Source organism: Penicillium daleae (assembly GCF_028827525.1).
Source record: "Penicillium daleae strain IBT 16125 chromosome Unknown utg000005l_segment0_segment0, whole genome shotgun sequence".
Lineage (NCBI taxonomy): Eukaryota > Fungi > Ascomycota > Eurotiomycetes > Eurotiales > Aspergillaceae > Penicillium > Penicillium daleae.
In genome coordinates, this window is record NW_026623153.1 from 4263795 (window position 1) to 4291309 (window position 27515).

Sequence of the window (27515 nt, forward strand, 5' to 3'; positions counted from 1 at the left end):
CTTTGGGAAGCGTCAGTTCGCGGTGAGATGATTCGTCGACAACCCTCTTCGCCTCTATTTTACCGAGAAGCCAAGTAGCTTTCCAACCATCGATTGGCTAAAACGCTCATCGAAATCAGCAATTGGGAGTTTCGACGGATGCCAACGTGGAGTCTATCAGTCGTGCCTCACGGGGGTCATCGACTACATTTCTCATGCTTTTCGTGTGCAATATCGTCGCATAAGCCGGTAACAAGGTAGATAGCAGGTTGTGAGAGAGATAGATCGACATAATCATTGAAGTTCCAATATGACGAACGTCCAAATTTTGCGTTCTCCACTAGCAGTATATCCACCTCGGCTCCATGCAAAGCGATGCCTCTAAACTTTAAATCGCACCCTAAGTTTCTTGCTTCTCAGTCTCAAAAGCACCTCATCTCAAGCATCTATCAAATCATTGCGGGTCTTAGCATGTTCATTCGCTACGAAGATACCGTTGATATTGCATGCCTCCAGAAACCATGAGCACCCCTGTCCCTGAAGACGGGCTGCATTGCGTAAAGATGGATGCATTTAAGCATGCATGATCCCCATAGGTTCCCATAGGATTGCGATCATATGCTGAGCTCGTGTCCACCTTTGTAGGCAGACACTATTCAAGTCTTTCCAGATAAAAGATTTGTGCATTTTGCGTCTAGAGCTAACCACTCAAATTGTCATAATGTCCAAGTTGCATATTCGGGATGGCATCTCCACAGTCCAGCCGCCTCTATCACAGGCAGTTGGTTACATCGTCGTTGTATTGATCGGTATCATAATTGCTCTGGGTATGATGGTCCGAGAGTCACCACGCTTCAAAGCCAATCTAACAAAGTAATAGTGATGATGCTAGTCACAAGGATCTTGAAGAAGACCACAGGTGAAGACAACAAGAAAACAGAAATGTAAGACCAAGGCCAATCGTTACTGATATGCATTTTAATTTATCTTGGTTGACAATGATCCAGGTTCATGACTGCAAATCGCACCGTACGAACTGGTCTTACTGCATCGGCCGTGATCTCTGTCAGTAAAGCTTGACTTGATCTTACTCAATTCGTCACTAATCACTAAGTAACTAACAGTCATGGCTTTGGTCCACTGCACTACTTGGATCTTCATTTGTGGGGTATGATTACGGTGTTGCAGGACCTTTCTGGTTTGCTGCCGGTTGTAGCCCGATGATCGTCTTCTTCGCCCTTCTCGGCATTTCGTGCAAGCGGAAGATTCCTGAAGCACATACCTCTCTAGAAGTGGTTCGAATTCGATACGGTATACTTAAAGATCAAAGAAACCGCGGGACAAATTTCATCTGACGGATCACAGGCCGAGCTGCACACATTGTGTTCATGATATTATGCTTGATCAACAATATCTTTGCTTGCGCAAACATGCTACTTGGCGCAGCTGCGGTTATTTCTGCCGTGTATGTTGATATTCACATCATTTCATACACGTAATACTGACTAAAGAAGATCTGGTATGCATATCATCGCCGCAACGTTTTTACTACCCGTCGGTGTAACGGTATACACCTTTGTCGGGGGTATTAAGGCAACGTTAGTTCTAATTCTGTTTGGCCATCAACCAAGATTCTGACTCTCAGCAGTTTCTTGACGGACTACTTCCATACAGCTGTTATACTTATAATCGCGTGCTACTTTTCCGTGAAAGCATTTTCCGACGACCAGATTGGCTCAGTGGGGAACCTCTTCGAGCTGCTTAAAGCCGCAGCTGAGCGTCACCCCGTTTCTGGTAACGAAGCTGGAACGTACTTGACTATGACATCGAAAAGCGTGAGCATAGATCCCATCTTCGAACAGGATTTCTTCTTAAGTATAATCTCAGGCAATCCTCTTCGGTATCCTGCATACTTGCGGCAATTTTGGCCTTGTTGTGGTAAGTACCATTCTGCCTTGTGTACAGGTCAGTGTGCTGATTTCATGGACAGATGGATACCAGCTATTTCATCAAGGCATTCTCCGCATCGCCTGCAGCAGTTGTCCCCGGGTATACAATTGGAGGCATTGCTTATTTTGCCATTCCTTGGGCTCTAGGCACGGTAATGAGCTCTGTTGCCCTTGGATTGGAAAACCAGCCAAACTTCCCGACGTACCCTAGAGTAAGCTCATCGATATTCCACACCGAAATCTTCAAACTCATACTGATTTCATTTTCCAGCGAATGACTACTTCCGAAGTCAGTGGCGGCTTAGTCCTTCCATATGCAGCCATGACGATCGCAGGCAAGGGCGGCGCAGCCGCTGTCCTTCTCATGACCTTCATGGCTGTGACTTCTACACTTTCTGCACAAGTGATTGCGGTCAGCTCGATTCTAAGCTTCGATATATATCGCGAGTATTTTAATAAAACAGCCACCGATCGCGACTTGATCCGGTCTAGTCACTTTGGCGTTATTTTCTTTGCTGCTTTCTCCGCTGGATTCAGTACCATGCTGCACTATGTTGGCATCGACCTTGGTTGGACGCTATACATGCTTGGTCAGTCTAACAAGGACCATTTTCAGAGGGTGCATTGAAACTGACAACTTTGATAGGAGTGGTTACTTGCCCAGGGATTTTCCCAATGGTTTTCACCGTTCTATGGCGCCGTCAAAGCAAGGCTGCAGCCATCCTCTCGCCCATACTAGGTCTGGCGACTGGACTGGCCGTGTGGCTTGGAACAGCATCTCATTTCGGAGGCGAAGTCTCCGTCGCCAGCACCGGTCAAGTACTGCCTTGCATGTACGGCACGGTAGCCTCCTGTTTCTCGCCAATTCCATATTCAATTTTGATCACACTGCTACGACCCCAAAATTACGACTGGGCGGATTTCCGGAGAGAGAAGCTCTCACTTGAAAAATTGGATAGCGACTTGACTGCTGCTCGTAGTGATGGGGCCCCTGGTAACAGTGAATCAAGTAGCATTGAAAATGGAGGACTTCATAGTGCTGCTTTGGAGTCGAAAGAGCTGAAGCGATGGGGTCGTATTGCGGCTTTTTGGTCCATCGCGACGTTCCTGGGCCACTGGGTAATTTGGCCTTTGCCAATGTATGGATCCCACTATGTTTTCGAGAAGAAGGTATGAGCACCGATATTCATTTCATATCATTTCCCTGCTGTGAAATTCTCCTATGTGCAAATTGAATCTAATTCTCATCTTGGCAGTTCTTCACTGCCTGGGTCGTCGTTGCTATCATTTGGCTCTGGGGCACAATGCTGGTCGCAATTTTCTACCCGCTGCTCGACGGTGGAATCCAGCAGATTCGTCAGGTCTACCAAGGTCTTACTGGAAGAGCCAATATTGTCACCGATGGTGCCAACAGCAAGATTGAAGGCGAGGCAAAATACTTTCCCCCTTCGCCATCCACAGAGTCAACTAGCGAAGGCCCTCGTCGACAGGCGCCCAAGGGCGAGGCTATGTAATTAGAGGACTCATGATCAGGGACGGGATGTAGCTTTAGACACGATGGATCTAGGGACGGGTTTGCCCGAACGATGGATTTTTTTAGCAAATTGTGAAATGGCCTGCGCCAATAATAGGGACGTCTACGGTTCTAGTTCACTGAGTTTCTACGTTGGAATTAATCTACACTGTACTCCCCATCTTCGAGCTTGAAATATGAGGGAGTGTGCAGCTTAATGTCCCCACTAGCTCTGCAAATTACGTACTGTCTATTAATTAGCAAAACAAAAGTGCGTAATATAGAGCTGTTCAAAAAGAATACTGTTCAGATATTGACAAAGTTTGATAAACGAAAGACTATTCGCCGCCTAGCGGACGACTCTCCATATTGCCTTAAGCAAGTGAAAGTAAGGAACATCAGTAAATCAAGAATTCCACGAAGACACCCAAGCCTTGATCAGCCAACCAAGTGATTTAGCTAGATGGGAAGCCAGCCTTTAGGTTATCATAGGAGGACGCGGGGTAGCTCAGCTCATTCTGGCTCTGATCCAGGGCACCGGTGCCGCCAAATTGGTTGACAACCTAGTAATATCTTGTTAGCATATGCACTGGTATAAGTCATTGTAAATTATGAGATGAGGGTAATTACCGTAGTGATCAAGCTGTCTGAGCCATTCTTGTCGCTGCTGCTCTCCCACCACATACCGCCACCAAGACCCTTGGACTGGATATATTGCGCCTTCAATTGAGCAACCTGTGGAGTGTCATAGCTAACCATCATTCTCTGCGTGGAGTCATAGCTGTAGCTTGCAACAGGCTGACTGAGATAGTTCTCAGTGGCACCGGTCAGGGGTAGAGCTTTATAGTCCCACACGCCGTTCTCCCAGCTCCCGCTACCAACCCCAGTGTAGGTGGTTCCAGGTCCGTCGGTATTCATGAATGAGCGGCCGTATAGTGGCATACCCATCACGATCTTGTTTGCTGGTACACCATTCGCGACATAGTAGTTAATGGCTTGGTCCGTGTTGAAGGGGGTGCTAGCTGGATTGCTGGTCGACGCGTAGACGTTGGCATCGTGGCCAGCGATAGTATCCCAGCTTCCAGAGTAATCATAGGCCATGAGATTCCAGAAGTCCAGGTACTGGTCCATTTGAGCAAGGTGGAGCTGCTGGTAATTTGCTGGGCCTGTCTCTTTGTTAGAACTGACTGGCATACTCTCAGAGGTAATAATATGGTGAATTAACTTACCAGCAGGGGATGCAACGGTGATCAGGAAATGATAATTACTCGCGTTGGCCGCGCTGTAAGCGTCCAATGACTAAATAATAATTAGCTTAGCTGCGTCTGATACTTCTGCGAGATAAGATCTCCCCACCGAGCGCACTGCTTGCAAAGTAGAGACCATGTCATCAGCCTGAGAGCTACTGGCAGGGTACTAGTCTAGTTAGTATATTTTGTGATCGAGAATTGAAGGTGAGCTTTAGACATACCTCCCAATCAATATCAACACCGTCGAAGCCAAGATCCTTGACTAGGTTTGTTGCAGAGGAAGCAAACGTCGCTCTGCCAGAGGCTGTACTCAGGGGAGCGGGAAAGTTGCTCGAGTAGGTCCAGCCGCCGATAGAGAGAAGAATCTTCAGCTTTCGGTTCTTCTGTTTGAGTAAGAATAGCTGCTTGACGCATCCATAAACATTGTTTCCAGTATCGCTCCACGAATCCCCGGTATAATGTTTCTCAATGTCGGCCCAAGAATCCGACATGTACACTTCTCCGGTATCCGGATGGACATTGGCAAAGGCATACAAAACATGGGTTAGTCTCTCCGCAGGCAGATCCTGGGGATTGAAGTTACGTCCATAGATAGCCTAGAATATGCCAACCATGTATATTAGCTAACTATGTTTTGGGATATGTGTTAGGTCATGGTACATACCCAGTTGACAAAATAGGCAACAGAGCGATATCCAGTTGTATCGCGAGCATCAAGCTCAGCTGTACGAGTTTCATGCGAAGGAATGACAGCAGCTCCCACGAGCCATCCCAGGCTTAGGAGGAAAGGAAGGGTAAATCGCATGATGAATGAAAGTCTGTAGAGTTTGTCGAAGGAATGTCTAGTCGAGCCAGCGACACTGAGGTTGGTGAATGCCAAACGAAACTTGGCGAGGGCGGACGCTACTATTTGTATTTGCCGGGAACTGCAGCTCAACAATAGAGTTGTCCGTCCTAACCGGACAAGAGGAATGTAATCAAGTGGATAAAAGCCTCATGGTCCGCCAGACCGAACGGCACGCTCTCTGCAGAGTGACTCCATGCCAATAACCCCATAGTTCCACATTTGACTCCTACTCGTTGACACAACCATGCAATTTGTTCAAAAGTGGAAAAGGCGAGGAAGATCAGAGGGTTCGGCACCTGCACATGGTCAACGTGGTCACCACAACAGTCCCAGCAGCCATCCACAAGAGACCGTCACATTCCCAAGGGCTGCAGAGAATCCCTTCGAAACCACCGGATATTCCTTGCTTGCCAATATCCGAAACCATCACGATGATTAGCAGATATGCACCGGTTCAAGGATGGAACAACGTGCTTCTAGGCAGCTTGGTGATCCTCAGTGTCGGATCTCGCCGTTGAAATTAGTTGTCGTCAGCGTCCAATCAGGGAATCTTGAATGCCCGGAAGGGGGTAACATTCTCATCTCCGAACTTTCCCCTCGACCGCCCTGAATACTTCGGGGTGTATATTGAGGTTGCTCATTGATTGCAAAGAGCATCCCCTTGACGGTCAAGAGTTAAGGGTGTTGCATTCTTTGTCCCTATCCCTCCAGTCCTGGAGGGGTAGGATAGTTTAGCAGTAAGTGTGGATGGCCGAATGTAACTTGGATCACAGTATCATCCAGATCGCAATGGGAGGTTTGATAGCTCTGACAAGAAAGAGCCTAAGGCTGCTCAGCAGGCGTCGCAACCAGCAAATCAGATGAGAAAGGCTCTTCGTCCTCGGTGCAAGCTGCAGGAACGCATCACCCGCGCGATAAGCCAATGTAACACTCATAACACTCGTACCCATGCGACCGGGGCATGTGCCATACCACCCAAGACGGGAGGCCCCCCTAAAGCTGATCTCCCGGCTTTTTCACAAAGAGGGTCAGGACGGAGTAAATGCGTAAATGCGAGCATGATTATTCAGCCAGGTCATCCTGAAGATAAAATCTGCCGGGGAATGATGACCCAAGGGGGGGGCAAGGGTTGTCCCCTCGACGCGACTTGTGAACCCGGCGTGGTTTGCAAAGAGCCTCATCGCTCCATTCCTGTGACAGTGCGATACTTTCCCCATGGAAAGTCGCCGCAAAATGTCTAAGATCTGATCTTGAACCATCTCGAACAAAAGGCTGAAGAGAAAGAAGGTGAAACCGGGGCTGCTTAGCGTGGTTGGGAACAAGAACCGGGCCCTTCGGATGGTTGCACGAGGACGCTCAGTCCCCGCATTCGCCCTGAGCTTAATTTCGCTTACTACGGAGATCACCCTCTAACTAGGTGACCTAATGAGTGAACTAACTTGTTTGGGTAGAATCTTGTTGAGCCAGGATGCTTTTTATGGTCGGCGATAATGCACGTCGTCACGTATCTTCCTATTTTGGGAATTGCCTGCTCGTAATCTGGGAAATTTGATCAAATGATGCATGCGGTACCTTGAGATCTTACGGTTTCCCCCATTCCAAACTGCCTAAAGACGAACTAATCTACCTAACCATAACCCAATCTAGGTCGAGTTGGAGTTGTCCGCGCATGACCAGGCTGCTGGGCCCCCAGACTCTCTGTAACTGTTGACGATACTGACAACGGACCCATACGTTCCCGCTATCATTAGGAAAGTCCCAGAGAGCACTATGAAGATACTCCAGCAAACCATCAAAATCCATTTGGGCGACCTGTCCATCTTGCCTTGGCTCCAGTGATCATATAGCCACATACATCCCATAGGTTGAAAGGACATCATAGTCCCTAGCAAAGCCCCGATCAGGGACACGAGATTGTTGAAGACGGGAATGGCACTAGCGATGATATAGGCCACTACAGTTATTCCAAGAGTGCAACCCAGCCAGCTCACCCAGTGGACAACAGTATTAGCAGTCAGATGTCGGGAGCCTTGCAATAACCTGATAAAGATGTACTTGGCAGGCAGCTATATTCTGTCAGTCTAGTACAAAGCAGATAGCGTAGTATAGACTTAAGACTAACATGAATTACCAGCATCGTACTAGCAATCAACCCCGGAAGAGCAAATCCATAACTTATCTTCTTCATGGTGGGACCTGCTGAGCCAAGAGCAGGCGATGCGACATAAGAGCCACAGTAGTAGTATACGACAAAGCCGATGGCAAGATAGACTGAGGTTACCACTGTCTGGCATATGATTAGTGATCTGGTATATTGGCGAGGCTCGCGCATCTCAGAGACAATAGAGAAGAATGCTGGTGTGCCTGCGTACGCAAAGACAATCGAAGACAATCGAAGACGCTGCAGCAATAGCATCGGAAAAGCTCGGACTTGCAACAATTTTATAGTCAGATACCCAGACTCCTCCTATCTGGGGTGCGGAAGCGGGGCGGTCCTGTACACCGACGGCAATGGTCACGATGAAGACTGCCCTTGTTTCTTAGATCAACTTGAAAGGCTCGCTTTTTATGTGGAAACCCACTTGATGTAAGGATACAAAACAATCCCACCCATGCTACCCAACTAATCCGTCCCAATGTTTGTATACTTGAAAGCATGAAACCAACTATAGCGGCGACCGCAACAAAGATAGCAGTACACGCACCATGCGTAGATACCGCATTGAGGGAGATCGAGATTCCAAGCATGCCGGAGCCTGCAACAAAGACCCAGTCTGTTCAACGATCAGTTAGTTGTCTAGCCAATGGATGGAATAACCTCACAGAGACAGAACGCGAATCCGAACTGGTACCGGCCAGGGTTGCCAAACATCAAGCCCCCCGCATCATCAATGCCATAAACATCTCGGTGTCGAAGTTTGAAATCATCGATGACATAGTCAGACCAGGTTGTAAAAGCGGCAATGACACAGAGGATGTTGCCCCCTGGCACTAAGCCAAGTGTATCAAATGCGACCGGTATCGAGAGGACGCCTAGCCTAATTTGGGTCTTCATCATAAGAGCTGCAGTTCCCAGCCATCCTACCTAGTAGCAATGTCAGTCGACGAAGTCAGTTGTGGAGTTACCGAGAGAGGAATATCATACGTTGCGATAGTTCGGACCGTCTCCCGTTATCTCTCCAAAGACAGCATCGTGGCTATATGTCTGATCCTCATAAATTTGGTCAATCTTTGATCCATCCAGAGCTACAGGTTCGTCGTGTTTCTTCTCGCCCATGTTGGAAGCATCAGATATTCTTTCCTTTGCATTGAGAAAGCGCTTCCAAAGGTGAGGAGTATTCGGGAACAGAAGGCACTATTTAAATGTCCTCAATTCAACGCCGGGCGCTAGGCCGATACGTGCATCAACGGAATTGTGGCTCCTTACATAATGTCAAACGCAAAATTGCAAGCTGGGCTTCAATTCGCATGGAAATTCCCGTGAGTGACTGATTGCTGCTAATTTTCAGTCATTTGGAATGGTTACTGTTGGCATTGCTACGTTGTATCCTTTGATACACGCGTGTAGATGTTGGACGACCACCGCAAATCCCCCATGGTTTCCTCTTGGCACCCGAAAAGCGCAGAGTTTCACCTTCATTTTCCATTATAGACTAGTACGTAATGACCGAGTGTTATCTTGCAGCAATTCCAACTACGACAGATAGGTAACTCTATATCCTGGTATTCTCCGCGTTATGAAGTTAGTCAATATGGGGAATGATGTATACAGCTTGACGAGGGCAACTGATTCGCGAAATTGGCCGGTAAGCCAACCGACAAACGGCTTCGGGTAAGGTTTCCTATCAGCACGATAAATACTTACGCATATCAAGGTGTGGATGTGATGATCAGCTTAGGCTACATAAACAATGGAGCTTTTGATTAGATAGACCGGATGAGTCCGGCTACGCTTCTGAATAAGAGAACTTAGAGTCTACATTAGTAGCGTAGTAATAGAGACATCCGGCTGAACTACGGCAGCCCTTCCGAGATGTTGACGGTGCCTCTAAGCAGTGATATACGAGCCAAATCGGAAACCACAGTTATGAATAGTTCTGAACATCAGTAGAGATGCCCCGCTGTAATGAAGTAACATTGAAAGACTAGGAATGAGTTCGAAGACAAACCTCGTGGTACTCAGAACCCCTTGTGGATAACCATGGCTAAAAATGGACGGTAAGCTCGATAAGAATATTTTGTGATTATCTTGCGTTTTGGCTTGCATCATATACCTATCTTCCGTATGGGAGATTTGTTGGGGTGCTTCGACTTGAATTTGACCGCAATATTTTGCCTTCGTTAGAAGGGGAACCCATTTCAAAGGATGGTGATGAGCAGGAACATAGGTCAGTCATACATATTACCGTCAAGAGAAACCCGCGAAGTTTTAGAGTTCTTATAACATCAGCCAAGCTACTAGGTCCTAGACTGGAGCTTTGTCTGATCTGACAGGAATTTTAGCAGGGACTCTGATGAGCTGTTCAACCATGACTGTGAAGCTAGTATAGATGCTTTGATTGCCACTCAGTTTGTCATGCCCAGGAAACGAGTACGTGCAAACATGGAATAGCCATGGACATGGTCATCAAACAGGAAGTTTCCATCTGGTACAAATCCTTCTCCAGAGGCAGAGGCGTCATGCTTGCTTTCATTATTCATACTCACACTCTTTTCGCTTTCTCTACCTTTCAAGTCCCCCTTCTCATGAGTACCCCGTCCCCATTACTCTTCGATGCTAGACTTTCGCACCCTTCCGCCTCTCCTCCATAAGTTCCCATGTATCAACGAAATACACCAACAGCAGCTCAGCGAGCCCTCGCAATTCCAGAGATAGTGGCTGAAATCTTCACATATTTGATTATTGAACCAGAGCCGGTCGATGGGGAACAGCAGGCCATATGTGTTCAGGAATTGCTGTGTTCGTGCAGTGGTGTCAACTCCCTCTGGTGTGCCGAGACCATGAGACACCTCTGGCAACATCCAACAAAAGGAAAACTGGTCTCGCTCGACGAGCGTCTTGGGCGAGTTCATCCCGCTCGTCGTCAGTTCTACGCAAGCTTTGTCCAGAGTGCCAAGATTGTTTCGACGCATCCAGCAGACTTTCCTAGGCAAACCGCTATTATGCGTGATCTGACCTTTCCGAAGCTGAACTCATTGGTTTTATGCATTGACGCATCCCGGGAACGAATCCTCTTGCCCTGGCCGAACGCTCCAAACGTCGAGAAACTCTTTATCCAGAATGTCTCACGAGTCTACCCAGGGGGTCGACTTTCTTCCTATGGCCTCATGGGAAAGACTTTGCGCAGGCGAACATTGACTAATCTCCCTGTGCATATCAAGGTCTGTCCCTCTCCTATTGAAATATTATGGTTTTCGGACTTAGTGCTTTTTTTATGTCAATAGAAACGGTATCCGACGGTCAAGCGAATCGGGAGATCAATCGACAGCATCACTACCCGCAAAATGACTGCACGAATTCTCAAAATGCTCCCCCGGACTGAATTTCAGGTGAAAGACCTGATGAGCTTCCGTGCTCGCACTTTGTGGTATTAGTTGCCTTGTCAGTCGTCTAATATCTTGTCCCGTCGATGAACGAATCGATAAGCCTGCATATGCCTACATGGAATCAGAGCTGTTAGTACATTGTATTTGTTTTTTAATTTCCAAAAATTGGTAAATTTAACCACCGCGCTTCTAGGGGTAGATGATTTCTACAGCACCGACCAGTGCTCGAGATCTCACAGTTAGCAGACAATCCATCAGATTCCTGGTATTCACACCCCATTTCCATCAACCATTATTTGACATCACATAAATTGTCCAGCCATGTATCAGTAACCACCTGATTCATCTCCATGATTCTCAGGGTTCGACTCGACGACACTTCTTCGAAATTCTTGCCAGAGTCTCGTCGGATACCATCACTATACTTCCCAGAATGAGGTTATCAATGTCTCCGTAGCGATCCTGTAAGGTAGTGAAGGGTATACACGTCAGTAAGAACGGCCGGGCCCAGGGGTTCGCTGAACAGACTCACTTCCAGAAATTGAGCAAGTGCATCGATCGAATCACGGGATAGCACTCTGGGAACCCAGATCATGTCATAATATGATGAGATCTCGCCGGGGTTGGCTCCAATGAGCTCTATTTGTATAGCTGAAAGCCGGGGGGGGTTCGATGGTAGGGAGAGGGATGGTGTGCATGTCGACGTGTAGGTACAAATTCAAGGTCCGGAGGCGAGGAAATGACAGCCCGTCGAGTATGCTGTTCGTTTGGACGACATTGTGCCATGGACCGATGCATAGCCTCCCACTGGGATGACTGCTACGCTATATACAACCGCTTCATGAAGGTTGCCCCAGAACGTCGGCAACTGTACGCGGATTTCGTGCGGGAGATCTATGCGGCAAACTTCAAGCGGCCACGGGCAGTCTTCTCGGGCATCACAGAGTTCCCGAACCTCCGGTCCATGAAGTTCTACCTTTTCGACCCAAAGGTGATCTTCATGCCGATGACGGTGGCCCCGAACCTTTCTGTCCTGGACCTGGACTGTGGGTAAGGAATGAATCCGAATGTGGGCACCGTTGACCGGAGAGTGATTAAGAACCTTCTCAAATACGCGAAGGTAAATTCGTTACTTTGACACTGACGATTAGGAGATTTCACTTTGACCATCGTTGCCTCCGTGATGCAGACTCTCTTCCCGAACTTGAATGTGCTTCGGTTCACGAAGAAGTCCTGGGTCAACGAAGTCCTTCTTCAGCTTTGCGTTTCCCGCCTCCCAGGGCTGGAGGTCTCCCATAACGGCCCTGACATGGAGTGTGGGAACCTCTGCCCACTGAGACGGAGGACTGAGCTTTCGGAAGCTCACAGCCAGTTCTATGGGGACTGGCTAGATTGCGTTTGAAGAAGTGGGTCACTCATGAAGTGGCTTGAACTTTTTCTGGAATTTTGATTATAATGGGAGAGATATACGCGCTTGGATTTTCTGGTTTTATCATTTAGCTGTCATTTTTCACATTTATTTAGGGGTTCAAAGGGCGAATTAACGAATATGATATTGCGTTCGCTGGGGAAAAAAAAGAAACATCATGGGGTATATCCATCAAAAGAGTACAGACAAAAGGCTCAAACTCATTAATGTAAGCAAATGCCATGCAAAGCAAGTCAATAAAAACAGAACATGCAACAGCGTAAAATTTTGTATAGGCCAGGGTATTAGAAAATTAAAGGCCAAAATTCAGCAAACAAAAGAAAGGCCAAAGAATGTGCAAGAAAATTAGAACTTTCAAGAAGCAGTACGCAAGCCTCGCAAGCCCGAGCTAACAATCGTCTCCGAATACTCCGGCGGCGCAAGATTGACATCGACGACCGGCTCGTTGATGGGGGCAACCGAGCGTGGCTGGAAGAATCCGTCTAGTTCTTCCTGTGTCACAATCATGCCCAAATCAGATTTGAGGGACTCTGCATACTTTGGTTGCGTAGTGACTTGAATAGGGAGACGGAGCGAGATGGTCGGGGTGAGTACGTTGGTGCCCGGTGTGTGGTATGTCAATGATAGGTCGAGCGAGTACGTGCGCGATATCAAGCAGGAATGGAAGGTCGGCACGAAGGTTTTGTTGTTGGGGAGGTTGATAGGGATTACTACTGATGCGGTGTAGTAGGTATCGCCGGAGAAGGAGGTCGATGGGCCGGTTGAGTGCTCGGAGGTCATCGATTGCACGGAGTCGCGGCGCTCGCACTCGGTTGATGAAGAGTGCTTGACCCATTTTGCGGAGGCAACACACATGTTAGAAATTGGAACAGACTCGGTGAAGAGACCTTGGCCAACTTGGGAGAATGGGGTTGAGCCAGACTGCATTGGGAAATCATCCCAGGGCCCTGCGCTGTAGAAAGTGCTGGCCTTGATCTTGCTGGTCAAGGAGCCCAGTTTGGGTGGTTGTTCATCACCCACGGGGTCGAATCGAAGCTGAACCGTTGCCATGGTGCTGACTGTATCACTAGCCTCGCAGCTAGGAGGAAGCAAGCGAATCGGCTTGGGCTGCGATGCAGAAGCTACCAAGCGGCCGAGCTTGCCTCGAAGGAACCCACGCTTAACATTCTTCTCCTTTCGGGTGCAATAGTAGGCGTGCTCGACCACGTTGATTGGAGGCTCCTCTTCCACAGTGGGGATGATGCGAACCTTCTTCGCAATGTTGGCCATGGTCTTGAGATTGCCGTGGTCTGTCGAGGACTTCTTTAATACCGTCGCGCGCACAATATAGGAGACCTGGCTCATATCAGGAGCCATATCATCCAGCAAAGTCTTTCCATTTCCAGCTAGCATGGGATCCCCTAAAGTAGGTGGGAGCATAGTGTGTGCATTATGAATGTGGATATTAGTTCGTGGGTGGGTGCAGACCTGCGGTAGCAGACGATCGGGTACCACAAAGGTAAACGGAAAGGAATATGTGCGTCCTGCCTCCATGATCCGCGGGCAGGGATAGTCAGATTCATCGATTGGTTGGCGGAGTTTGAGGAACATCTGCTGTGACCCCGTGCGTCCGGGGCAAGCTGCCCGTTCTACCGTAGTGTGTGACGTGCCTGTGTAGGATGTTAACCCTGCGCTGATGGTGATACCATAATTTTCCATGGTGACATACCTTGGAAGACAATATCAACCTCATCAAAGCGTGTATCAGCATCCACTGTGATCTTTACGCTGCCCTCGATCTGGTCGCCGGTTGTATAAGAGTTGACCAAGCCTGGCTTCTGACCAACGAATTCAATCTCGACCTTTGGTGGCGAGCGGCGCGTAAAAACATCCAAAGTTTCTGAGCCATGGCTCATAATCGACCTGGCGGCCATTGCGTTGAGGTTTTGGAGGCTTTCAAGCCTTGCAGGAACAAGAAAAGAGGAGGAGATTGGAATGCGGGCAAGCAGGTGCTTCTTGTACTGTGTTGTATTTAAATAAAGTATGCGGGGCCGTGGGCCGTGGAGAAGGCCAGTGTCTGTCTGTCTGCGCGACTTGACTGGAACACCCTGCAGGATCGCGTGCAATATTTGAGTTTCTTGTATTGGCAAGAAAAATAAGCAGAGGAAATTTGATGTGTATCTCGGCCGGTTGTTTCTTTAAAGACCAAAAAAAAGAAGCAGGGACTGAGAAAAAAAAAAAGAAGTAGAAAGTGGAGCCGTGGACAACCGCACTGGGGCTTGTTGTATACTCCGTCTAGAGCAGTGCGGTTAAGCAGGGAAAAAGGAACTCGATGGGTCTGGTGGATGCAACAAGTTGCGGAGGGCCTCCTCGTTTTATAGAACAGGTTAAAATAATGCTTCCTCGAGAAAGACGATCCTCTATCACGTCAGAGATGCTTTACAAATCCATGGAAAGCCTTATTCGTGAGTCATCGGCATCAATCAGCATCCATCGCCTAAATCTAACCGTTCGGGAGCTGTTTGATGGCTGCTCGCGACCTTGGTAGAAACGCCCGGAACACGTGTGGAGGGAACAGCCCAAGCCAAATCGTGGAGAGTGCAGTTAAAGGAAAGCTAGGCTGGTCGAGCCAGCAGCGTCATTGGGCAGCGCACAGATGATTGGAGGAGGTCAGCCTAGTCACGCCCTAATCGGCTGCTGCACACGCCCTTGGATTGACATTCCGCTTGTCGTTAAAGGAAGTAGTTTTGAGAAACAAGAACCCTTGACTAGCTCGGCACGGGATCCGAGCAGGATCACGCAGACATGATGAGCAGGAGGATGAGCAGACCACCATGGAATGAGTGACCTCGAAATGTAGACCTCCGTAGCCCTTCTCTTCATCTTTCTGCGACAGAGTTAAGCCCAACATCGAGTTCTGCGCAAACCCAGATTGGCAAGCTCTCTCAAAAAGCAGCTCTGAGTCTGAACAGCCGGTGGGTCGAACCAAGTCGGGACCTTGGTGGAGCGCGCCTTACGCCGACATGCACGCCCTTCGGGTCTCCACTGCCACCTTGCGACAACCAGAGTGATCCACTCACATTCTTCCGTGGAAGACGCTCGGTGTTGATGGCTGCCCAGGACCAATCATGCTCCCCAGCCATCGCGGGGAGTCACGGGCAGTGATTGGAGCAACAACTGGCTTTGCTGACAATCGATCTGGGATTTCAAAGCATAGGAAAACCTTCGCTCTCGTATTCGGTTTGTCAGCCTGGGCATTCAATATCAACCTTCACAAGATTATTCAGATGATGTCGACACGATTGTTCTTGTTCTAGTTCTTCTGTCGCCATGACACCATTGATGGGGCTCCCGTCAAGGACTTTCCCGAGGAGAAAGACAAGCGGTAGCCGGTGTCTCGGGAGGATCCAGAATTTTCCGACCGTAACCGAGCATCTGGCCATGCCGAGTGGGTGCAGTTCTCGGAGTCGACAACGGGATCAAAGGGGGGGAAATTGGTTGACCCTTGCTGCTGTTAAGCCGTCAATCTCGGTGGTTTGAGTCGGCTGGAGTGTCTGCCCATCGGCGTGGGATTAGGGGGACTCCGAGATCATCATCAGGTGACCTCAAGGATCTTCGGACAACAGCGCATCGTTCTAGATGCAATATACAAGTTCTTCCCTTCTTGACAACATCATGTTTTGGAAATTGCATTGAAAGGTTGTTTTATTTCTATTCACAACGCTACCGATGTTTACAAGGGTTGTCTCGACAGATAAATTACGGTGCAGACCCGTGGTGCAATGCGGATGAAACCGTACTCAAAAAACGTCGATGCGTGGAGATCCATGCTTATTCTTGTCCCATACTGGCCAAACACAGAAGTGAATCGGCAGCATCCAGCTCAAGATTAGCCGAGTGAAGACGGCAGACCGAGCGAGGCAAGAGACGACATCCCAATGATGGGAGCCTTGAATTAGAAAGAAACAGCGATGCGAAGAAAAGAAGAGAGAGAAAACAAGGCGGGGGAAAGCCCGCACATTGGTATGTTAATTGGCAAGCAACAAGGTATCTGAAGGCCGGAGAGCAAAAACGCCGCATCATGACGCCGAATGTACCCTCATGAAATTAGTAAGCCACCCTCGTTCGCATATCCTAGAGGGCATGTTAGCGATGAAACTGGGGACGAATGGAGGGAGAAGCCGATGTAGACTTACCGAGATCTTACGCTCGATCTCACGCACAGAGCGATCGAGTTCGGCGGCAATCATCATCTTCGTATCGTTCGGCAGTAGGAAGTACATCTCGCACAGGTCGCCGTCAATGACACCTTTGGAGGGGGCATAATACCCACGATAGATCAGGTGGTCCCGACCAGCAAGGGGAGGGTGTTGAGAAGCCAATTGCATCTCCAGACTCTGGAAGAAATCGACATCTTCACGGCTGACAAAAGGAACGAACATGCCAATCGTGCCTTGGAATCCGGTCCATACAATAATGTCGCGACCACCAGCCACCAGCTGCGCTTTATGTATGCCAGTGGGAATGTCTTGGACATAGTAGTGGATCATGAGCTCCAGACGATTGGGCGTGCCGTGAAGATAGCCCTTCTCGTGGACGAGGTGAGCCCCAGACCCGTCCTCATCAGCCTCCTCTGAAAACTTGATGGGGCAACGAAGCAGCCAGATATTGCCGAACTTGTCACCACCGGCCGTGGTTTCATAGTCGACCATTGTGGTAGATGTCGTCCAGCGAGCAATGGTATCATCCACGAATGGAATCAAGATGTTCTCCTGGTACTTGTAGACAACATACGTCACACTGTCACGGGTATCGCTAACCACAATACGGCTTCCTTGTGTCTGAAGACCGACAATTGTGTGGGGGACGACATGAGCCTGGCATTTCCGAAGCAGCTGCTTCATACCCAGATCATAAAGTCGGAGGAGTGAACCAATACCGGCGAGTACTCGGCCCTGGAAGGCAAGGAGAGCCAAAGGCGGCTCATCAACCTTGGTCTTGTGAATGAATTCCAACTCACGACCATCTTCTTGGAATCGATAGATATGAATAAAGCCGCCAGCAGATGAAGGTGCATCCACAGTCAGATCCTTCGCCGTTCCAACGACCAAGAATGTCTCATCGTCTTGGCTTGAGAATGGTACTGCGGCAATGCTGACCGCGGCTTCATTGTCTTCCAGCTCAAGAGTGAAGACCACTTGCTTTGACGAAACGGGGTCCACTATTTGAATGCATGACGCCCAGTGTCCGGTGCCGCGAGGGTAACCAAAGTCCTCCGGGGGCAGTATCTGAACTTCACCATTGCGTGTCTTCGAGTCCTCAATGAGGCTCTGTTGCGTTGCAGAGGATAAAACATTGTTATCGGATTCAATGACGTAGAAAAGAGGCTGTTCGGGATGCTTGACAAAGCGACGTGGTGTGTGAGCCAAGGGGATTGACTCTTGGAGCATGTTGTTGTCGAGCTTATCGATGGAGAAGATCCTAATGATCGTCAGTGACTCCGCCAAAAACTGATCATGGTTGTGACAAAAGATAGAGAGGGACTGATCTCAGTAGGAACAATTGGAAAAAAATAAAGAATAATTTGATCCACATGGTAAATTCGGATCCTTTTTTCATCATATGATCAAGGAAGTGGGAGGAAGGGGGAAAGATGATGGGGGTTGGCAACATACCGTAGATTCTTGCCCTGGATACCGATCATGCCCTCCTCGCACTGCTCACTAGAGAAGTTCCAGCCCCATTCGATGCTAGCACAGTCGAGGGGTGTGAGCATGAAGCTCTTTGTTTGGATATCTGAGTATCCGAGCCATGGGCGCGAGCTTAGCGCCAGAACTGCAGTCTGGCCCTTGACAGAGACTTGTGAGAGCTTCACGGGCTTTGCTCCCAGGAAACGTGTACGTGTATCAGAAAGCTCGCCAGTGACTTCATCCAGAACAGTGCGGAGATAGACACCGGAGTAGAGACCAATGTGCAGGTAAAGTGTGGTACCACCAGAGCTCGAGTCGGCCATAGCAATGATGTTAAGCGCCGATGGCGCCGACGTCAAAGCTTGCACAGATTTATTCTCAAGCGTAGAATCCGGATCAAGGCTAAGGACACGGACGGTGGAATCATCACAGCCGACAGCGAGGAAAGAGCTGCGCATCCTCCCCTCTGGAACTTCGCCCAAGCTCAAGCAAGTCACCGTGCCAGACATTTGACGACGCTCGTCATATTCTGCGAGCGATCCATCGGCATCCATTTCGAAATAGACGATCTCGCCGGAGCTCAGAGCCACTGCCACCTGGCGTTCATTAGTAGCGGCGGCCACAATGGATCGGTGCTGCGGTGCGGGCCACTCGTTGACTCGGCGATCAGCCATCAAATGACGGATACCGCGAGGGTGCACCTGAATCAAAGAGTCCTCGCCCAGCTGTTGCACTGCAAGCGTCGGGGCTGTAGAGAGGAAACCCGTATCGGAAACCTCCTCCACGACCTCGCCAATACTGAGGACAAGTGTACCGTTGGCGAAGGAGAGCACGATATAGGCATCATACTCATCCCCACGAGTAAGCTTCGTCGTCCAGACTGCGGAGGGTACTGTTCGAAGCTCTGACTCGACGATCTCCGAGACCTCCAGCCCATGTTTAAGTGTGCGGAAGGAGCTACGAGCACCATTGCCACCAATTGTGTAGATTTGCGGAGCATCGTCACCAGTGAGATTGGCAATCTTGCTATCGGTTAATGGGTTGAGCGAGTTGAGGCTCTCCATGAGGTTCAGGTTCTCCGCGGTGCGGGGGCGGAAATAGATGGGGTCATAGGGAACAGATGGGTCCGCAGAGAAATCATCACTAGTGAATTCAGTCTCCTCATCGTCATCACCAAGTTTTTCAAATTGGTAAAAGTTGTGGTTGCCCGATTCACTGGCAACGTAGAGGAAACCACTCTTGAGAATCAAGAGGCTAGACGCCACGGGAACGGTGTCAAAGTACTTGATTTTCAACCTTCTGACTTCGCCAGTGAGCTGACCATTCTCATCCTCAACCATGTCAAGGGTCAGCTTGAACATGTCACCGTCCTCCGTCTGGAGAAGGAAGAAGAATGCGCCCCTCATCTTGTGCATTACACCTGACACGATGGTGCGCTTCCTCTCCGGGTTCTCAGTGGGTCCAGTGCGACGCGGAATGGGCACACGGAAGGCATCCTGGTTCGAGTGGCGGTAGGTAATGTTGTCTTCCGCGCACACAAGTACACCGCTTGGGCCGTCTGCTCCTCCCGGCAGTTGGAACAGCATATTCGCCGTACGGTCAACAGGGTCCGACCACTTGCGGACAACATGGTTAAGACCCAGGTCAAGCTCATAATAGACGAGCACCTTCTCAATCTCCTCGTAGGCTTGACCAGTCGGATCCTGGTCAGATTCCGAGTAATCCACTTCAAGGGCAGCAAAAACGGGGTTTTCATAGCCAACATCCAGGGCAGTCATGGCGAAAACCAAGGTCTGTGGCTTGTGTGCCTCAAGTGGAGACGAGATAGTGAGCTCTGCCTGGGAATTGCGGTTGAGAACATAGACCAGCTTGTTCTTTTCCAACGAGGCAATCAGGCAAGCTCGACCCTTGGGATCCACGGCCAGGTATTGACCCGGAACTACCCGGCGTACTCCAGACTTGCCAAATGTTTCCAAGTGGATACGGTTGAAGCGGTTCTGGGAGGGAACATATTCAATGATCGTGATGCGACCCGAATCAGACCCGATGATAATGTAATCTGAAGTAAGAAAATGACTCAGCACAGTTCGCGTATAATAAACGGTTTATACAGCGTCAACGTTGCTGGCCCGGGCAGGTTCCAGAGCCCATCAAGGGACCGGATCGGAAAACCAAGACCGTGCTACCCGGGAAGCTTGAAGAATCACTAAGTTGAACTCGTAAATGGCAACCGAGGGCAATAACTGAGACATACCTTTGTTACTTCCAGCGACTCGAAACGCAGCCAATGAACGGATGATGCCAAAGACATCTTGGGAATAGATCGGAGTGACCTTTCCCTGCGCCGGGTCCGGACGGTGGATGGTCAGCTTGGACCCGGAGGCAGTGACGATTTGCTGTTCCTTAGTACCCGCGAACTGACCAAGGATGGCCTGTGTGATCGCAGTAGGGGGCTGGATCGTCAGCGAGTACATGAACATGTGCGAAGTAGTAGCCATAATGGGCAATTGAAGCTTGACGCCAGGTCTTTTTGCACCCCCGACGCGAAGCAAAATGACTGAAAGGTGTCACGAGCAATTGCAGTCTAGGGGGTGTGATAATCACACTAGTCCCATAGCTGCTGGATGGAGTCGATGGGTTTGAAAGACTCCTTCGTGGTTTTGGGGGTAGAGTCCCGAGAGGAGTTCTGAAGAGGATTTCAGCAGGAGCTCGAGCAGCGGGAAGCAAAGTTGCAAAATTCCCAAGTGCGCGGGAAGCAGTTTGGAGGATCACGTGGTATCGTACCGCACGATTGGATTCGACCGCCTTCCGCGAATATATCACCGCCCTTATGTAATGCCCCCGTTGGCCGGCTGGGGAGGTAAGTCAAAGGAAGCATCATCGCCTCCGCAATATCTGGCCACCTCCTGCCACTGTTTCTGATTTCCTTCCGGCATTGCTTACTCTTCGGGTGTAGCTAGCACTTTAAAATCTCTCAGCCTTTATCTCCTTCGGTTTCCGCGAGTCCCTGCGTCTCTCTCCGTCTTCCTCATCCACCACCACATACCCCCACTCGGCTGCAGCTGCCTACCTATTAACCGATCATGGCGGACGACAATGCTACTACAGAGGAGGCTCCCATCACCTTCACCGTGAAGTCCTCCACCGATGCCAAGTTCACACTTACTCTTCCTCTTTCTACACTTGTCTCGGAGCTCAAGGAGAAGCTCTCTGGCTCTGAATATGCCGATACCCCCGCCGATCGCCAACGACTGATCTACTCCGGTCGAGTACTGAAAGATAACGAGACACTCGAGGCCTACAAGATCAAGGATGGCCACACAATCCACTTGGTCAAGAGTGCTGCCAGCAACCAGCAGCGCTCGAATGCAACCGCTCCATCCAGCACCGCTGCATCAGGGGCAGCCACTACAACCCCAAGCCAGCCCGCTGCTGGTGTCCCCACCAACCTCGCCGCTGGTACTGGCAATAACCCCCTCGCCGGTCTGACTGGTGCTCGATATGCTGGTTTCGCCCAACTTCCCGGGGCTGGCCTCTTTGGCCCCGATGGTGGAGTAAGTTTGACAGCTCCTGGAATATATACTCGAGTCCCTCTTCCAATATTGGCTTGTATGCCTTGTATAACTTTCGGTTGACTGACTTCTGGCGCACAATATAGATGGGCCCTCCCCCAGACAGCGAAGCCATGTTGAGCATGCTGGAGAATCCCCAGATCCAGTCTCAGATTAACGAGGCGCTACAAAATCCCGCGATGATCGATATGATGATTCAACAGAACCCCATGCTCCGCGACATGGGTCCTATGGCACGAGAGCTGATGCAACGACCTGCATTCCGGCGTATGCTGACCGACCCCGCTTCCCTTCGCCAGATGATGCAGATGCAGCGAGCAATGGGAATGGGTGGTGGCGGCATGGGTGGCGGTGATAGTGCTTTCCCGGCTCCTGGCGTGACCAACACAACCGAGGGAGCTCAGAATACTCAGCAACAGAATACACAAGCCAATCCATTTGGCCAAATGCCGAACCCAATGATGGGGGAAACCCGTTTGCCGCTCTATTTGGCGGTCAGGGCTTCGGTCAGCCTCCCGCCAGCACTGCCACTCCTGGAACCAACCAGACTGAGGGTACTCAAGGAACCCAGAACACCGCAGCCCGATCTGCAACTGGAGAGGCTCAGGCTCAGGCTCCCGAAGCTGCTCAGAACCCGTTTGCCTCTCTCCTCAACCCGGCCTTGTTCGGTAATGCTGGCCAAGGCGGCATCAACCCATTCGACCCCCAGCAGAACCCGTTCTTGCGTGATCCCGCGCTTATGAACCAGTTGATGCAGGGCATGGGGGGACCAGGTGCCGAGGGCGGTGCTGCTGGTGCCAATCCACTGGCAGGTCTGTTTGGAGGCGGTGGTGGTTTCGGTACTCCACAGCCGCCTGACAACAGGCCCCCAGAGGAGAGATATGCTGATCAGCTTCGGCAATTGAATGATATGGGTTTCTTCGAGTTTGAGCGAAACATTGAGGCACTGCGCCGTTCGGGTGGCAGTGTCCAGGGAGCCGTGGAATACCTCCTTACCCATGGGTCATGAGTTTTCTTTCCTCGATTCTTAATTTCTTCTCTTGAGCAATAGCCTCTTTATTATGTCCCTTTCATCACCATATGTATTTCATGGCCCCCTGCTTTCATGATGTGTCGTTACGACTGATCCAATGCCTATGATCTTTTTACATTCCCCATTTCCGCGGGCACTTCTTGGATATTAATTCTTTGCTTTCTTCATGGATGCAAGCTGGAGCAGTTTTCGTCAGTAGAACCTCACTTTCTAGGGTACGGGTGAAGTCAGTATCTCTATTGTCCTTATCGCCGTCTTTCTGGGTACTGTAGGCTCTCTCTCGTGGCCCCGAGCTCTAATGACCTGTCATTTTCCAATCACAGTAGGTAATACTAAGAACTGTCTTGTATCAGCTCTAACATTTCCTGACTTCCGATCGGATATTGCATAAGGAGTCGGTCGAGTGTACGTACTCAAGTCGCGACGGGCATGGCAGACATGGAAGATTCCATATATACCTTCACCACCTGAACCTCATATCTTATCTATACTTGATGAGGTGCATATCGAATTGAATGCTAGGTTACATTGGGGAACCCCTTGATGTGAACCTCATCCTTCTGTGACAATAATACTCGAATTAGGTTTCTTTCAATCTACAGATCCCCGTCTTCGGTTAAATTGTCCTACAGTTGCATCGCATGAACAAAAGATCAAGTACAAGAATTCCTCTTTGTGATTGGTGCTCCTCGTAATTTGCCTTCCGCATGCCTCTCATTAGGTAATCCGTGTTGACACGCTGGAGTGGCCGATACCCTTTCAAGTCCCCCTCTCAACCCTTCGGTCGTGCATCAAATAGTTACTCCATATTGCTGACACTGTGGCATTCAGTGCCCATTTCACTCGTTATCCTCCACCCCTCTGGATCTCCCAGGTCATCGCGTACCCAATACCGCCGACCACAGCGAATTGGCAGCCTGCCGAACTGTCGGCATCATCATCATAGGTCCCCGCGCCCACCGCTCACCTAACCCTCCCTTGTCGATCATCTATATAAGTTCCCCAGGTCCAGAGTAGTCCGTCTCTCGGGGCGAAAATCAAGGGAGCGACCGCTAGTGAAGCCCTGGTGGTCTGCGCTTCTTTACCCACTACTCGCCGACGGCATACGTGCATGGGTATCTAGAGGCGGCCCTTTCTCTCCGAGTAGAGCGGCGCAACTCAAGATCCCCTTCGCAATGCACACGATCACATTCAGGCCGTTGCGGGCCCACGACTTGGCCTTGTGCTTGCTGCTGTTCGTGTCCAGTTCTTGGGCGTTTTACATCCCAGGTGAGTGTTCGTAACATGGGTCATTGCTTGTGCAACGCTAACCTGGACCCTTCTGTATTACAAGGTTACTCGGTCACCAGGTACAACGACGACCAACCGATCCCCTTGCTCGTAAACAAGATCTTCTCCGACCACACCCAGCTTCAATACGCCTATTTCGACCTCCCATTCGTCTGTCCCCCGAGCGGCCGAACCCATGGCGGATCCCCATTCGGATCTGGTCACAGCATCTCGCTCAATCTGGGCGAGGTTTTGCGGGGAGATCGCATCATGACATCGGACTTTGAGCTTATCATGGGTAAAGACGTGGAATGTCAATCGCTTTGTACTGCGCAAGTGAGCCGTTCAGATGTCAAGTGGGCACGGCAATTGATCAAGGAAAACTATGTGATTGAGTGGATCGCCGATAACCTCCCCGGAGCTACGAGCTTTGTCACCGTCGACCGCAGCCGCAAATACTATGCATCCGGATTCAAGTTGGGCTACCGCGATATCTCTCCGGCCACCGGCCAGTCGCGCTACTTCATCAACAACCATTTCACCATTGTTATCCGCTGGCGGAGCGCGCCGGAGGGAGGCAAGGTTATCGTCGGGTTCGAGGTCTATCCCAAGAGTATTAGTGCAGAGGACCGCAAGGAGGATGGTTGCCCCAAGGTCGTGCACAAGGATCAGGAAGGGCTTGGCTTGTATATCGCGCCTGACATGTCGCGTCTGCGGGAGAAGTATGGCGGGCTGTCCTATATTCCCGAGGACGACGACGATGACGATGGTGCCACGCTGGATATCCCCTACACATACTCTGTTTATTTCCGGGAAGAGAAGAAGGTCGAGTGGGCCAACCGCTGGGATCTGTACTTCACCAACCAGGGAGAGGGCTCGATGACCCATTGGCTGGCGATTATCAACTCCCTGACCATCTCCACAGTGTTAGGTGTGACTGTATTTGTCATCTGGAGTCGCACCGTCCAGGGCGATATCAAGGGCCGCGGCGACGGAGCCATGGAGGACCGCAAGCTCAAGGTGCAGTCTCGACGCAAGCGCTCTGGCGAGAAGAAGGGCGAGGGTCTGTTGGACAACGCAGATGTCGAGCATGATGCGGATATGTCATCGGATGATGAGACTTTCGAAGACACTAGCGGTTGGAAGCTTCTCCACGGCGATGTTTTCCGAGTTCCAGCCTACAGTGGCCTCCTGGCTCCACTGGTAGGATCTGGTATGCAACTGTTGTTTATGGCCACTGGCCTGCTGGTGCTATCTTGCCTCGGCGTCTTGAACCCTAGCTTCCGCGGTGGCTTCGTTAGCGTCGGAATGGGCCTGTTTGTATTTGCAGGTGTCTTTTCTGGTTACTTCTCCGGGCGTCTGTACAAGACCTTTGGTGGGTCTGGCTGGCGAAAGAACACTCTGATTGTGAGTTTTCTCCAAGTCAATCTGGGGCTTTGGGTTGATACATACTAACCTCGGTTTTAGACGGCTCTTCTTTTCCCTGGGTTGACTTTCTTCCTTGTCTTGGTCCTAAATTTGTTCGTTTGGGCTCAAGCATCCAGCACGGCAATCCCATTCAGCACACTCATTGGCCTGCTTGCACTTTGGCTACTTATCCAGGTTCCCCTCGTGTACATTGGTAGCTGGGTTGGCTATGTGCGGGCGAAGCCTTGGGAGCACCCCTTGAAGACGAACGCCGTTCCTCGTCAGATTCCACCCCAGCCTTGGTACCTGCGTAGTCCTGCAGGTCCCCTGCTGACTGGTCTGATTCCTTTCGCGGTTCTCTTCATTGAGCTACTCTTCGTGTTTAAGAACCTATGGCAGGATAAAAGTGGCTATTACTATGTGTTTGGCTTCCTCAGTGTCGTATCTGTTGTGCTTCTTGTGACGGTCATCGAAGTGACTGTCATTGCCACCTACAGCCAGCTCTGCTCTGAGGTAAGACTTTATGTCTCTATTCCACCCCTCAAACTCTCAACTGACATTTCTAGAACTATCACTGGTGGTGGCAAAGCTTCCTGACTGGTGGAAGCAGTGCCTTCTGGATCTTTGCCTACTGCATCTGGTACTACATGTTTAAGCTACACATCACCGGCTTTGTATCCACATTATTGTTCTTTAGCTACAGCTTCCTCGCCTGCGCTGTATACGGTTTATTAACTGGCACTGTCGGCTTCATCGCTGCCTACACCTTTGTCCGACGTGTCTACAGGTAGGCTATTATCTCCAGCCAGCCCCTTAATGTGACGAAGACTAATACAATTTTGACTACAGTGCTATTAAGGTGGACTAACCAACCCAACCGCCTTCGAGCCTCCCAATTTGACTCTCGCCTCGACTGACCGACCCCACTCTTCAATCTCTTCCATCACCCCATATATCTTATGACTAATTTCCTCAATAAGCATTGGTGACGATATTCCACCACCACGGCGTCCTCTCTTGACTTGCATGTCTCGACTCCCAACATGTTCAGACACACCTTCCTCTCTTTCAGATACACGTCTTCCTTTGATTTCCTTTCCATCTGTCAATTCCATCTGTCTCCTCTTGTGTGTCTATCTGACTCGGGTCATCATACAACTAAGCCAGGCGATGCTGCATTCACGGTTGGCTGGCCGACCCCGTTGGACTTGGGTTCTGGCGCTAGGCTGTGTTTCCTGCGTTGAGCGTTAATTTATTGTTTTCTCATTTGGTGTACTTTGCTGTGCTTCTTCGGACGTAGCTGTTGAAGCGGCTATTCTGTAGTGTAGATTGCACAGCTATCTCCGGCCATAGTGACGATGCCCTATACGTCAGGACTGTCGAGGCTCTCGAGGCTCATGGTTTCCTATTCCGTTTAGTAGACTGTCCAGTGGTCTCTCCAATCGTCTGGCTTAGACTTCGATACCTAGATTTCTCAAACATATTCAACCTATACTTTGGTGCTCTAGATAGATCGCCTCCAGCCTGGCTAGCTTACGAAGGTCTAGCTCTAAGTTTCGCAAGTCAGTTCGGTGTCTGCTGCAATGTTTTTATCCAAATTGATGTGGTTTGATTGTTTGTCCCCAACTGCCAAGGCTAGAACCTATATCGAACCTACACTCGACTGGATTGCCTACCAGGTATCCTATGACCGCTGGTTGACTCGTCGGATCCCGTGATTTCTCCGTGGCATTTCGTTTCGAGGGGTTTTAACCAACCTCTCCCTTCGATCCCATTAACGCCTAACCAACCTTTCCTCCCTTGTCTTCTGTCCATCCAACTTCGAACTTCACCTACTCCGCCTTTCGATCCTACACTTCTCATGATTTTTCAATATTCGGGGCTTCTATCAATTCATACATCGCTCAAGTACTTCTCAGCCAAGATCGTGGTATCTCTTCAGAATCATCTTATCCTACAGCCTCCTCCACCTTTTCGTCTCCTCACCTACAGCTATACCCATTCAAATATTTCATTGATTTCTACGGCATGGCTCCATTGGTTTCTCATGA

At 49.9% G+C, this 27515-nt stretch overlaps 9 protein-coding genes across 9 annotated transcripts; 5 read left to right on the top strand and 4 right to left on the bottom strand.

Annotated features, from left to right (window-relative positions):
• Positions 1-700: 700 nt before the first annotated feature.
• Positions 701-3442, top strand: N7458_005711 (sodium:solute symporter family protein; the record flags this gene model as incomplete). The annotated part of the gene is made up of 12 exons (XM_056909093.1): positions 701-806; positions 860-923; positions 987-1044; positions 1104-1290; positions 1345-1444; positions 1494-1577; positions 1628-1814; positions 1867-1917; positions 1970-2140; positions 2200-2518; positions 2575-3098; positions 3185-3442. 12 exons carry the CDS (start codon positions 701-703, stop codon positions 3440-3442), a joined length of 2109 nt encoding a protein of 702 aa, XP_056767711.1.
• Positions 3443-3896: 454 nt separating this feature from the next.
• On the bottom strand, positions 3897-5496 carry N7458_005712 (glycoside hydrolase family 18 protein; the record flags this gene model as incomplete). The annotated part of the gene is made up of 6 exons (XM_056909094.1): positions 3897-4004; positions 4072-4607; positions 4671-4740; positions 4798-4857; positions 4913-5287; positions 5356-5496. 6 exons carry the CDS (start codon positions 5494-5496, stop codon positions 3897-3899), a joined length of 1290 nt encoding a protein of 429 aa, XP_056767712.1.
• A 1685-nt stretch (positions 5497-7181) lies between these two features.
• Positions 7182-8815, bottom strand: N7458_005713 (transmembrane amino acid transporter protein-domain-containing protein; the record flags this gene model as incomplete). The annotated part of the gene is made up of 6 exons (XM_056909095.1): positions 7182-7604; positions 7661-7825; positions 7911-8070; positions 8117-8312; positions 8362-8623; positions 8684-8815. The coding sequence occupies 6 exons, from the start codon at positions 8813-8815 to the stop codon at positions 7182-7184; spliced, it is 1338 nt and encodes a 445-aa protein (XP_056767713.1).
• A 1541-nt stretch (positions 8816-10356) lies between these two features.
• Positions 10357-11133, top strand: N7458_005714 (uncharacterized protein; the record flags this gene model as incomplete). Its single annotated transcript, XM_056909096.1, has 2 exons — positions 10357-10920; positions 10984-11133. The coding sequence occupies 2 exons, from the start codon at positions 10357-10359 to the stop codon at positions 11131-11133; spliced, it is 714 nt and encodes a 237-aa protein (XP_056767714.1).
• Positions 11134-11869: 736 nt separating this feature from the next.
• Positions 11870-12139, top strand: N7458_005715 (uncharacterized protein; the record flags this gene model as incomplete). Its single annotated transcript, XM_056909097.1, has 1 exon — positions 11870-12139. The coding sequence occupies one exon, from the start codon at positions 11870-11872 to the stop codon at positions 12137-12139; it is 270 nt and encodes an 89-aa protein (XP_056767715.1).
• Positions 12140-12868: 729 nt separating this feature from the next.
• Positions 12869-14427, bottom strand: N7458_005716 (arrestin (or S-antigen), N-terminal domain protein; the record flags this gene model as incomplete). The annotated part of the gene is made up of 2 exons (XM_056909098.1): positions 12869-14163; positions 14223-14427. The coding sequence occupies 2 exons, from the start codon at positions 14425-14427 to the stop codon at positions 12869-12871; spliced, it is 1500 nt and encodes a 499-aa protein (XP_056767716.1).
• A 2173-nt stretch (positions 14428-16600) lies between these two features.
• N7458_005717 (DDB1/RSE1 family protein) lies at positions 16601-20681 on the bottom strand (the record flags this gene model as incomplete). The annotated part of the gene is made up of 4 exons (XM_056909099.1): positions 16601-16627; positions 16690-17974; positions 18169-20242; positions 20438-20681. 4 exons carry the CDS (start codon positions 20679-20681, stop codon positions 16601-16603), a joined length of 3630 nt encoding a protein of 1209 aa, XP_056767717.1.
• A 585-nt stretch (positions 20682-21266) lies between these two features.
• N7458_005718 (ubiquitin domain-containing protein DSK2) lies at positions 21267-22764 on the top strand (the record flags this gene model as incomplete). The annotated part of the gene is made up of 3 exons (XM_056909100.1): positions 21267-21737; positions 21842-22112; positions 22169-22764. The coding sequence occupies 3 exons, from the start codon at positions 21267-21269 to the stop codon at positions 22762-22764; spliced, it is 1338 nt and encodes a 445-aa protein (XP_056767718.1).
• A 1199-nt stretch (positions 22765-23963) lies between these two features.
• Positions 23964-26332, top strand: N7458_005719 (transmembrane 9 family protein; the record flags this gene model as incomplete). Its single annotated transcript, XM_056909101.1, has 5 exons — positions 23964-24057; positions 24122-25464; positions 25525-25977; positions 26031-26251; positions 26314-26332. The coding sequence occupies 5 exons, from the start codon at positions 23964-23966 to the stop codon at positions 26330-26332; spliced, it is 2130 nt and encodes a 709-aa protein (XP_056767719.1).
• Between the last annotated feature and the right edge of the window lie 1183 nt (positions 26333-27515).